The 12,619-nt window shown below is 42.8% G+C and overlaps 1 protein-coding gene across 2 annotated transcripts; it reads left to right on the top strand.

Annotated features, from left to right (window-relative positions):
- Positions 1-1,359: 1,359 nt before the first annotated feature.
- On the top strand, positions 1,360-11,583 carry LOC145403252 (transmembrane protein 145-like). 2 transcript variants are annotated; one of them, XM_080275067.1, is made up of 12 exons: positions 1,360-1,769; positions 2,434-2,583; positions 4,001-4,201; positions 4,670-4,748; positions 5,082-5,153; positions 5,417-5,566; positions 5,884-6,056; positions 6,372-6,544; positions 7,092-7,212; positions 7,768-7,995; positions 8,882-8,902; positions 11,358-11,583. In XM_080275067.1, the coding sequence occupies exons 1-12, from the start codon at positions 1,506-1,508 to the stop codon at positions 11,523-11,525; spliced, it is 1,800 nt and encodes a 599-aa protein (XP_080131193.1). In that variant the 5' UTR covers positions 1,360-1,505; the 3' UTR covers positions 11,526-11,583. The 2 variants fall into 2 exon arrangements, with proteins under 2 accessions (XP_080131193.1, XP_080131194.1); XM_080275068.1 differs by lacking the exon at positions 8,882-8,902.
- The last annotated feature ends 1,036 nt before the right edge of the window (positions 11,584-12,619 follow it).

Below are 12,619 nucleotides of genomic sequence, written 5' to 3'. Positions count from 1 at the left end.
GACTCAGTCCAGAAATTATCGTGTGGGGTGGGTGGGTCGGGTGGGTGGGTGGGTGTGATACTGGGAAAGGATGTGGTGGGCGGTGGCACACTCGTTGGTCAAGGCCATCATTACCTCACATTTCTTCACATCATGATTGGACTGCATTATGTTGAAATGTTATGGTGTGTGTGTGTGTGTGTGTGTGTGTGTGTGTGTGTGTGTGTGTGTGTGATATAGGCGTCCGGTAACTGATTAGACTTATCTTGTCCCAAAAGAGGTCATATACCCTTTGCTCTCACCTCATACTTGTGAAAGAGAGATATACCGATGATGATAAAATATCTGTTACTGGTGTTACTAAGCGCCATTGTAAATATTTTTTTTATTCCGCAACCATTATTGAGGTCCCTCTCTAGGAAACTATCTTGATTTACCATTAAACGTCAGTTAGTTCCTTCCCTATTTTACTTTGTTAATTTCAGATTATTTTATGCCACTAGGGAACCGTCCAAAGGTATGGGTTTAAATCATTATCCTCGCTGCCGGTGTTGAGTCATTTTAAATGCCTTAACCTTCCACTGCCAGACAAAGCTCTCTGCGCACATAATTAGTTTTAAGCCTTTTCCGTTTAAAGTATTATAACTCAATATATTCTTCCTACAGCTGTCTGTCCACCCCACCAGCTGACACACCAGCTCCTACATCCGTCACGCCAACACTGATAAAGAAAACTGTCATGAAAAGAAAAGGCTTACAGTACCAAGAATGTGACGACGTGCGTTTGACAATCAGAAGGGAACCCCGCGTAACAGATGAACTTCAGTCAAAACAGTAAATGTGAACAAATATAGGAACGCGTGCTTATTAACGTAACACTGGTGAAGCTATTTTCAAGATAAGGAAAAGCTTTAGATGAACGTAATTACTCTTAAATCATGCCTTGGTAAGAAGAAAATGGACCACCCAGAAAGTCAGAGTAGTGAAATCTAAGAGAATTAATTATAACAAAACTCATGCAATCTCAATTTTGATACTGTATTTGATGTGTCCAGGCGTCTCGAAATGAACGGATCTCGAAATTGACCCTTATTTTGTATACTTTTTCTTGGAGGGAACAGTCTTGTGGGCTTCTGGCCTTTGCCTCCTTTTTTTCTGCTTTAAAAAATGGGCGTCAGGCAAAAAGGAGCTTCGAAAAGTGAACGCGCTCAGAATGATGCCAATACATGTCATAGAGGACACAGAACCCGACGGAGGTTCACCGACGTGATGTGAAGAATGACCGCAGAGCAAAGTTGAGCATGAATCGCAGGTTTTCTGGTAAACTGCGAACTTATTAATCGTAGTGTGACGGCGCGCTGGAAATAACGTCTCTTAGGACCGTATATCGAGGCTGCCATCCCGCCAAGCCACTGCCAGGCGTCTTCCTTGTGAAATATGGAGACAAAATATGAAAACTCCTGCCCTCTATCATCTAGGCAGGAAAAAACAACCGATTAGGAGCGCTGTAAAGTGGTAAGGACCGCATGGAGCTTGGAATGGATCGGATGACAATGTGCGTCGCGAGTTCAAAAACAGATAATGGCGGGAAAAAACTAGTGACTTCCGCCCGCCACGCTAATGGCTCAGAATCACACCAGGGGTCAAGAGAGGTTACCAGAAGCAGGCATCGATCAGTGGGATGGCAGGAGGGAGGAGGACGCATTGTGTTAGGATTTTGGATGTCTGTGATTCTCCTCGCAACGACAGCGGAGGGCAAATTCGTGGCGGGAAGGCTCAAAACATCAGAGGTTAGTGATGGGACGTGTCGATTTTTTTTTTTTTTAAATGTATTTGATGGTATTTATTTTATATGTTAGTGTATTGGATTTCTGTAAGTTATTTGATGAGTTTTGTCTTAAAGGATTTGTTCAAGTTACCTTATAACCGTCGTCAGTTATGATTGTTCTTATTTTTTTTTTCAATTATGGTATTTAGTTTTTTGTTTGCTTCCCAAGACTCTCTCTCTCTCTCTCTCTCTAAGGAGGCTCCAAAGAGCCTCAGAAGCTCACTAAAATTCGGTATACTGTGGGATAATTTATTTATTCAGATTTGGTATCTATTTATTCATTTATTTGTACTACATGTTTGTTTTTGGTACTTGTAAGGTGGGTGTTATTACCGTTAAGTTTAATCTTCTTAGGGTGTTATTTTCTCAAGGTCTCGTAATTGTTACCTAGGTTTTAATCGATAAATTCCTCTCTCTCTCTCTCTCTCTCTCTCTCTCTCTGTTACATGAAGTTGGAATGAAGAGATTTTGCTGCTTTATTTCAAACCTCCCAGTATATTTGTGTGTGTGTGTGTGTGTGTGTGTGTGTGTGTGTGTGTGTGTGTGTGTGTGTGCATCCCCCATCCTCCTTTTCCCACCTCCCCTTCCTCTCGCGCCTCACTCCTCTCCGTCTGCGCCTTCTTCAGAAATGGGCGTTCCTGACTCGCTTCTGCTTCCTCTCTCACGACGGCACCTTCTCCTTCGAGGTGGAATACGACATGGAGTACGCGACGCAGAAGATATTGCTGTACTACGACTCCCCGACGCAGTGGCCAGCCGTATATAAGAGTGATAAGGTGAGAGAGAGAGAGAGAGAGAGAGAGAGAGAGAGAGAGAGAGAGAGAGAGAGAGAGAGAGATGCATGCATGGATAAATAGACAGGTAAGTAGGTTGGTGGATGGAGAGAGAGAGAGAGAGAGATGCATGCATGGATAAATAGACAGGTAAGTAGGTAGATGGATGGATGGATGGAGAGAGAGAGAGAGAGAGAGAGAGAGAGAGATGGATGCATGGATAGGTAGGTAAGTAGGTAGGTGGATGGAGAGAGAGAGAGAGAGATTGATGCATGCATGCATGGATAAATAGACAGGTAAGTAGGTAGGTGGATGGAGAGAGAGAGAGAGAGAGATGCGTTCTGGAGGTCTCTGTTAAGCTGAAATAGATCTACCTTTAACCTGATGAAAGTACAAAAATACATCCTCAGGCAAAGGGTGAAAATATCCAATAATCAGTATATTGAAATCCCGTGTTGTGTGAATGTATGATTTGTAATACATTCCCCACTTGCTGTTTTATTTATTTAAGATCCCAGCCAACAGAGCTATTCAATTCTGGTTCTTCTTGCACAGTCGCCTTTAATTTTGTGTTGATGATGGCCGGTGAATGAATGAATAACTTGAGAGCAACGCGGTTATCATAAAATCCTTAATGAGTTCCATATATATCCCTAATGAATCATACCAACCTGAAGTAATTTTTTTTCCTTTATGCAAACAGATTAGTTGTGGAAACCGCCCACATTATGAAGTGATGGGGTGAAGTCTGTGGCCCAGCACTTTGGTTTCTGTCGTAATACTGCATAACATACACGAGAGAGTCAGGTGGCCTAATATCCAAAACCAAAACATTAAGGGCGAAGTGGAAAAAACAACTGCATAGCTAACAAAATTCGGGTCTGTCAGTATTGTGGATGAGGATATTGAGGCTTGTGTGTCGTGGTTATACACTCTGAATAATGCAACACCCACATAAACCCGGAATCCATAGTGTTCATTGACAGTCGCTCGGATTCCACATGATTCATTCATTCATCCTGAGAAATCTTCCCTGTGCTGAATAAAATTGATTGTCGCTGGAAGAAAATAAAAAGCTTTCGGGGAGAAGGGTGGAGGACGGTAGTATGTGCTCTCTCTCTCTCTCTCTCTCTCTCTCTCTCTCTCTCTCTCTCTCAAACCATCTATCTTTGTTTCTATGTGTAAGTCTATCTGTAAATTGATCTGTCTGCCTATTTGTCTATCTGTTCATCAATATATCCGTATGTTTATCCATCAATATATCCATCTGTCTATCTTCCTGTCCGTCTGTCCATCAGTATATCCGTCTGCCTGCCTATCAATATATCCATCTGTCTACCCATCAGTCTATTTATCCATCATTACATCCATCTGTCTGTCTCCACTTTCCCCTCTGTCTCACATTTTTTCTTCCCGCCAGACTTGCGAGGAGAAGGAAGGCGTGATGAGGCGGGAGAACAACCAGATGATCAACCTGACGCTGGTGTCGGTGAGTTCGGAGTGCGAGGTGGTGCGAGTGCCGGGGGACAAGGCCTACTACCACTGCAAGGGATCCCGCACCTTCAGGAGCGTCAGGGAGAGGTGGTGGTTCATTGCCGTCAGTAACTGCGACTCCACGAAGGTTAGCAGTGCGGCCGAGAGAGAGAGAAAAAAAAAGTAATGGTGATGATGATGATGATGATGATGATGCACCCTTAAACCTGAATGGCGTATCTATTTTATTTTGCCTAATACCAGACAGTTTTACTAACCATAAGGAAATCACACATTGTTTTAGTTTTTTTTTGGTGCAGTAATATTAATTCATAGCCATCTGATTGTCTTACCCACCTCCGCTAATCCCTTTCCCTTCACTAGTCCCCCCTTCTCACATCACCAACCCGTCGTACCCCCACTAACCCATCTTCCCTCACTAACCCATATTCTCCCCACTAACCCATATTCTCCCCACTAATCCATCTTCCCTCACTAACCCATATTCACCCCACTAACCCATCTTCCCCCCACTGACCACCTAACCCTCGACCAGCCACCCTTCCCCGGATTAACTCATGTTCCTCCACTAACCTCAATCCTTTCCCACCGTCAGGGCCTCGAGTTGAATTACAAGATGACCATGACCAACGGCTTCTCATTCTGGTACAAGCACTTCTCAGCCGACGAGTTCTGTGAGTACCCAACAGATCCTTCACTCATACCTCTGCTTTGTAATACCCAGGCCTCCGTGACACCCCATGGATCCGGTGACACCTTGTGTAGTTCGTTCTTGCTATCTCCAGACTGTTTTATTCAGTTTAGGGGACATTTTCCGAACTAGAGTCTTAACTTTCTTCATTACTGCAGTTGAATACGATTGTTAAGATCATCATGTATTAGTCCCATTAAAAAGAAAAAAAATAATTGCAGTGAAGAGTATGATATTGGCTATAAAAGTATAAACAAGCGATCTTATACCCAGGCTGAGGTTAATAATGTTTATGATACGACTTTCGATCTTACAGACATCTTACGTACGGACTTAACCGCCTTGGCACTGCAGACGGGCATACTTTTCCTTTCTCTCTTGGCCACAGGTGAGTAAGGGACATTATTCACTATACTTAGGTGAATCAAAGGGCATTTAAGGGGCATCAACTGAAGGCATTACTTAGGTGTAGCAGAGGACATAATATTGAGTTACAGATTACTAAATTTCAAAAGGGGAGTCCAGTGGCCGGGAGGGGGGGCAAGGTTTGACTGGAGGGGTCCGGAACCCCCAGGCCCCCCCTCCCGTGGCTACGTCGCTGCCACTCGCACTCCCACATTCTGATTGTAACTCATCCCGTCCCTCCCACAGCTGAATTGAAGAATCGTCAGCTTCTGCACACTACCTACCGGTTGTATATGGCTGCTGTAATCTGTCAGGTGTTTGCCCTGGTCTTCCTTAGTCTCCACTACGCAAAGTACGGGTTTAATGGGGCCGGACTGCCGCTCAGCAAGCTACTAGGTACGTGAGAGAGAGAGAGATAATAAGGATGATGAATTTGGGGACATGTTAACAGCCGCCCAAGATAAATACCATAGTTCTTTCATCTTAACTTGGCCCAGATTTTTCGTGTTTTTGCAGTATATTTCACGTAGCTCACTCGCTCTACATTCGTCTCATAGCACTTCTTTACAAACATCATATTCTAGGGTTAGTCCTTTGTTACAACTGTATTCAAGAGGGAGAGACGGCAATTTTAAGTCAAGATAAAGTGAAAAGAGTATAACAGTGGAAAAATAGGTAAGATACTGAGTACATTTTTTATCTCTCTCCCATAGGTCGCCTCCTGCACACAGCCAGCACGGTGGTGATGGTGCTGCTACTGCTCCTGATGGGGAAGGGGTTTAGCATCACCAGGGGGCGGCTCCGTCAGGCATCAGCTATACGACTGACTGCCTTCATGTGCGTCTACATCTCCGTCTACGTCATACTCTTTATCTACGAGCAGCAGGTGTGGGCGTAAGAGAGGGTGGTTTGTGCAAGGCTGAATTACTGGCATCGTAGACCATGGGCATTGCTTTATCTTAAGCCTCTGAATTAGTTGTCATCTGTTATGTGTGGATAATTTGCCAACGATTACTTTCACCTTTCTCACAATTCATTTTCTTCCCCAGATAGTTAGGCTTATCTTGAATATAATTTTTCCCAAGATTTTTTTTATTTATTTATTTTTTAAGGTTTTCGACTGCATCTCTTATATATCCATTGTTCACCAGATAATCAGCACTTTCCCGCTCCTTTATTTATCGTACCTTTTCCCCCCCAGATCTTTGACCCCGGTGAAGTCCTCTACATCTACGAGTCTCCCGCTGGCTATAGTCTTATGGCGCTGAGGCTCCTGGCGTGGCTGATGTTTCTCTATGCCTGTTTCTTCACTGTCAAGCACTACCCGGAGAAAGGATCGTTCTACTACCCCTTCTTCCTCTTCTACTCTCTCTGGTGTGTGGTCTGTACTTGTATTGACTTTGTTTCCATCCTGTGTGTTCTGATCTTGTTTTGTCCTGCTTGTTCTGTTCTTGTTCTGTCCTTGTTTGTGTCTTGTGTGTTCTCTAATTATTTCCCCTCATCTTCCCTCTGTCGCCATCCCTTCCCCTCTGTGCACCTTCCTCATCTCTGTTTCCATTTTCTTTCCTCTCTCCTTCCTTCCTACTGTAGATCCACCTCCTCTTGTTTTCTTGCTCTCTCTCGTCTTCCCTCCAGTTCTCCCTTCCTTGTGCTACCACCGACCCTTCTCGACCTGTTATTAATATCTCGGTCTTCCTTCCCCCACCATCACCCGCTGTTTACTTATTCTTCTCTCATCTCACTCCTTTCCCCTCCCCACACCCTTTTCACTTCTACCTCCTTCCGTTTATTGTTTCTTTAATTCACTCTCAGTCGGCCATTCAATCAGTCAACCAATCAACCAGTGAACTAGTTATAGCAGTCAACTAGCCAACAGATCAGTCAACCAGTCAGTCAGTTAATAAGTAAATCTCCTTTGCAGGTTCCTAGCGGGCAACATCGTCATCATAATATCGAACCATGTGATTGACAAGTGGGTGAGGGAGAAGGTGGTGAATGGTGTTGACCTCTCCATCACTCTTCTCGGACACGCCTTCTTCCTGGTTAGTTGGGCTAGTTGGGGCGGTTGTGGTGGTGCAAAATACAGTAGTGGTTGTGCTAGAAACAGTCATGGTAGTGAGAGAAAGTAGTGACGGCGGTATAGTGATGATAGTTGGTCCCCTCCCTCCCTCTCCTACCTACCTCCTCTTATTTCCTCCATATCTTTTCTCGTCAGCGTCCCTCATATCCTCCGCCATTTTTCTTCCTTCCTTTGCTGTGGTTGAGGAGGAGTGGAAGACAGGATGAGGTGGAGAGATGAGGATGAGGGAGGGGCGTGTGAGTTGGAGAGAGCGCAGCCTGTTATGGGAATGGCAGGGTTATATGAGGGAAACAGGTAGTTGAAAGGGAGGGGAAGATCGAGGATGAGATAGAGGGATGGGAAGAAGATACAGAGAGGGGCTGCTAGTGGGAAAGAGGGCAGCCGCTTAGCAGAGGGCAAATTATAAGGAGACTTTGTGGTCACCCTTTTCGGGATTAATGGGTGTGGCGGTAGATAGATAGGTAGACAGATCGATAGGCTTCAACACTCAGTAACATTATCCCTTTCCCCACCGCAGTTCTTGACTCGTCCCAGTGCGGCCAACAAGAACTTCCCGTTTCACGTCCGCACCACCCAGATCACGGCCCTGGAGGCGTCGGCGACGGGCGTGGTCGGCAACAACACCCTCGATGCCTTCTCGGCTCATCCTTACGCCCCTGACATACCATCGGCACCGACTGGCATTATGGAGCCGAAAAATTACACCTCCCCCGATTTGTTCCTGGTGTCGGGAGCTGTGGAAATGGTGAGCCTGTCGTATAATTGCCGTGGGTGTCATTCCCATTGCCATGGGAGACCTTGTAGTACTCTTTCCTCAGTTATGTTTTACAAAGCACATAGTACATTTTCATAGGTCCATTTATGCGGCTTGTCTATTTGATATTGAGATAGCCTCCAGATTATTAAACTCCGAAGGGTAGTAGTTAGTAGCATTCACTGACAAGCTTGACTGGTAGTTAGAATGATCCAATAGTGTTGTGAGTGACTTGTTATTCTCCTCAAGCTTTGTTTAGTGATAAACAACAATGTAATTTATAAGAAACCATGAGCGTACTAGAAACATGATAATCCTGATGGTTGGTATAATAACTATAGTAAATTAAGTTGTCCATAGGTGCAATAATAACAATAGTGGAAAAGACTTACTTCCCACGTATTACACACGAATCGTGAAAGGAGACCAACAGGGGCAGTGAACTGGAGCATCGTGGTATGTATTAAAGTAAGAGTATTGGTGTGGAAACCATATTGCCTAACATACTGTTTTAAGCAGCCACGTAACTCTTAAGTCAAAATTCAGAAGGAAGGCTGATTCTGAGACTTTCTATTACCCCTGATCATTGCCCTGAAAAATCTCCATGTGACTTTCAATAATGTCTGTAGGTCTTCTTGCCCCACGTATTATGATAATAGAAAACAGGCATAATAGCCCAATAACTAGAAGAACTACCAGTAATGACGAGAAAAGTATTCTCAAAAGCTACGGTAAGAATAATATTAGAATAATGTATGTAATAACACTATAATAAGATATAATCCGATTAAAAATTATAATGATTATAGTAATTATGCAATAAGATAAGTGGTAAGTGAGCAAGCTTGAAGGGAATGACGAGTGCTCTCTCTTTCAGGCACTTGATCCTCTTAAACTGGTAAGTGTTCGGTGTTTTTATAGTGTGTGTATATGTTTTGTGTTTGTTAATGTAATTGTGTTATTAGTAAGGGAGCTTTTGTGTGTCTGTGTGTCTGCGGCAAAGGAATGGAACCCCATGGCATGTTCAACTCAGGGCATATTATACTTCTTCATCTGCGTCGATGTTATTTCTTCAGTTCTCGTGCTTCTTTATCGTCCATACCTCACTTTCTTACACAGTCATTTATCATATCAGTCTTCTTAGCCGTCTGCATCCCCTCATACCTTCAAAGTCACCCACATATACCCATATTCACCAGCTTTTCAGTCGTCCACAGTCCCGTCTACCTTCAAATTCACGTACATTTACTGTCTTTGCTCATCCCACCCATCCACACCTGCTTCTGCCTTCACGCTCACATATTCCCATTTAGCCTTCCACTTAGTATCCACTCCTAACCATATCATCAAAGCACTTCTTCCCTTTGCCCAAAACATTTCTCACTCCACATCATAACGAATCTTTATATTTTATCCAGTCCAATCTAAGCATCCCACACATTTATTTCTTACGTCACGCAGTCCTCTTGAAGTTTTTTTGCTCACCTTACAAGGTCTTTGCATTATACATCTTCCTTGCATAACGTCACTCTACTTGCCTCTTTATTATTTTTCATTTTTTCTGGATCTCCATATCAGTAATAATACAGAGATGGCATTAATGATGTGCATTGTGTGTGTGTGTGTGTGTGTGTGTGTGTGTGTGTGTGTGTGTGTGTGTGTGTGTGTGTGTGTGTGTGTGTGTGTGTGATAATCATTAGGAAGGTGGAGAAGAATAATGTCCAAGCAGTGCTGTGTATCTCCCACCTTATGTGTATATTGGAAACACGGTTAGGATAAAGGTAAAAAGGATTTAACTCATTTATGATGATGGTGATGATGATTACTTAAGCTTCATATTTTAGTTTATTCTCTTCAGGGATGACCATTTGTACAGCTGGAATGAAGTCAGACTGTAACTAACCCTTCTAGTTTGAAAAGTCTCTCCAAAACCGAATAAAATCATATGAAGATATCAAGAATGAAAAAAAAAAAATCTTACTAGGGATTAAATCGCTGTAGACAGATCAAATTATTGTTCAACCCAGTCATATGGTAACTCTTTTTATTGCAATCTATAAATGAAATAAACCAATTTATTGTAAACTCGATCTGAGAGGGATATATATATATATATATATATATATAACCTTATTTAACCTCTTCACTTGAAGGCTTCCCCAAATCCGGATAAAATTGTATCCAAATGGCTAGGGGAAAAAAAAAAAAAACGTACTAATGCGGTCAGGGGAATATATTTAGGCCATATGTATGAATGTTTGTATGGATATGGGTGTGTAGATATATGTGAAGGTATATACGCCAGGTATGTTTGTGGATGTACACGTAAAGTGAGAGGCACTGGGAGTGGAGTTATTGATGGAGAATTGGGGTTAAAATTTGTGGCTGTTATTTTTGTTGTAGCTTCATCATCATCAGTAGCACCTCTGACAGGTTATCTAGCATTTTATACATGTAGTAACGAACATCCAGAACTGTATCAGAAATAACACACGGAAACTCAAATGCATTCAGGATGTGTAGAATCTTGACATCATACTGCATCCAGACGATTTTATTCTTCGTAGGTGTGGCCTTATCAGGATGTGAGAAATCCTGACTACTTCAATCTTGCATCCTCTTAGGGATTATAGACAATCCGTATAATAATCTATCTCCGTATTGCCAGACGCCCTAACCCCTTAAGGGGTGGCCACAAGTGAATCCCCTTCCAGTATGATAAAGTATCCAGTTATCTTGTGAGAACTTGAATAATAATATATTCTTACTACTGCCAAACAGTTTCATGTACCTTGGAAGTTGCCTTTTTAACTCAAGGACGTCATTTGTAGTTTCTTGCTGGGACCAACGATTTTATTCAGCTTAGGAGAGCATTTTAGTTGTGAAGAATTAATGGAGACTTTATGTAACCTCGTCTCCTGAGCTAAATAAAATCGTCTGGGTTTTATTATAAAAGACGTCCCTAGGCTTTAGTTACCCTGGATTTGGCTTATTCGTCACGTGAAACCCAAACTCCCTGAAATGGTCAGACTTGGATAAAATGGCTCGAGTAAGGTTAGGTTTCTGTGCTGTGCGTCATGTGTTCAACCAAGTTCGGTGTATGCGTTGCTACAGGCAAAGTTAACCCATTGGATCCCAGGGGTGCTGGGCGAGGCATGGCACTGGGTGGGTACTGAGCGTACCGACCTCCGCCTATCAGCTCATAGTCGCGAAGCTCATGGGTCCCTACCCGGGGCTTCCCTACTATATAAAGACTTGAAAAATCCCAGTTCTGTCCAATATTCCGGACACTGGGCTCCAATGGGTTAAGAGGTATGAACATATATTTTGACGACCCTTTCCTCTTCCCGCAGCGACCTCTGCCTCCACCCAAGAGCATCGTGAAAGACGACCAGAGCTTCCCCCACCACCCACCAGGGGCGTCCAACGCAGTCTTTAAGGATCCCACACCCACACACACCTCCCACCCATCTGACCTCCCTCGCCCACCACCGTTCAACCCCATCCACCTAGCTTCGTGAATTTTTTTAAAACCGTTTATGGATAAAACGCGTGGCACTTGGCGTCTCCCGTCATGGCCTTCTCAACGTCATTTATAAGAATGAGGAGGAGGGTTGGTCTGTTCCTCCCATTCTGCACTATCCTAGTTATGGTGGGAAACTGGGGCTTTGTCCGTGTACCATTTAGATTGTTTTCCTATAGCTCAGATCTCATATCGGTAAGTAATTTACTATTGCTCTCACTACGAATTCAGACAGTACAATAATTTGATGGTTTATTCCAAAATGGGAGGGAGGCAGGGCATTCTTTTACCGTAATTCCGTTACTTCTTTTGGCGGAAGTATGGGAAAATTCCGGACATCCTTGTATTTGGGTCGTTCCTATACCCAGTAACTCATTTTTAACAGTGACTTGGCACTGCCTTCACAAATCTAATAAAATATCATCATTGGTATGTAGCTAGAAATATATACAATAACCGATGTCTTATGTAACACATGAAGTTGGTTGCTATTGTGTAACTAAACACGCTGGGAATAATATATGAAATCGTGACACATCGCTATCGTCAGTGGTTGACTATACATAATATTTTATAATAATTTATGTAACCATGAAGTAACTGAATGTTATTAATGTGCAACGAAGTAACAATTAAGTAGTTTGGTATGGTCATCAGAGGAGTAGTCCTCATTGCCTTACATACGGAACCACTAGATTAAGTATTGTCATGTAATAATATACAGGTATATTGTGTGTAACTTGGTCAGTTACATGGCATCAGCCTTAATTTTTAGGTGGCATCATCAGAATTACCAGACATGCCAAAACATAGTATAAAGACATTACCTGCGTCGAATATTTTGAGCATTGATACTATAATTGATACTGTGCATCGTAAATACCCAATGCCAACATAAAATGTATTGTATTTGGATGTCAGACTCTCACAGCATATAGCAGCTTGAAATGTCTCCCTTGTTTAATATATGATATGTATTTGTGAAGCCTGTAACTCCCCTTGCAGTTTGCATAACTATTTATCCGTCCGGCCAGCTTAATACTGTATACTGTATATATAGTCATATTCATGAATAACATGTAATAATAAACT

The sequence above is a fragment of the Coenobita brevimanus genome, chromosome 60, assembly GCF_032717465.1.
Source record: "Coenobita brevimanus isolate Jiangsu-jjx chromosome 60, ASM3271746v2, whole genome shotgun sequence".
Lineage (NCBI taxonomy): Eukaryota > Metazoa > Arthropoda > Malacostraca > Decapoda > Coenobitidae > Coenobita > Coenobita brevimanus.
The sequence above is the reverse complement of the archived record's forward strand: the minus strand, read 5'-3'. Positions and strand labels throughout refer to the sequence as shown.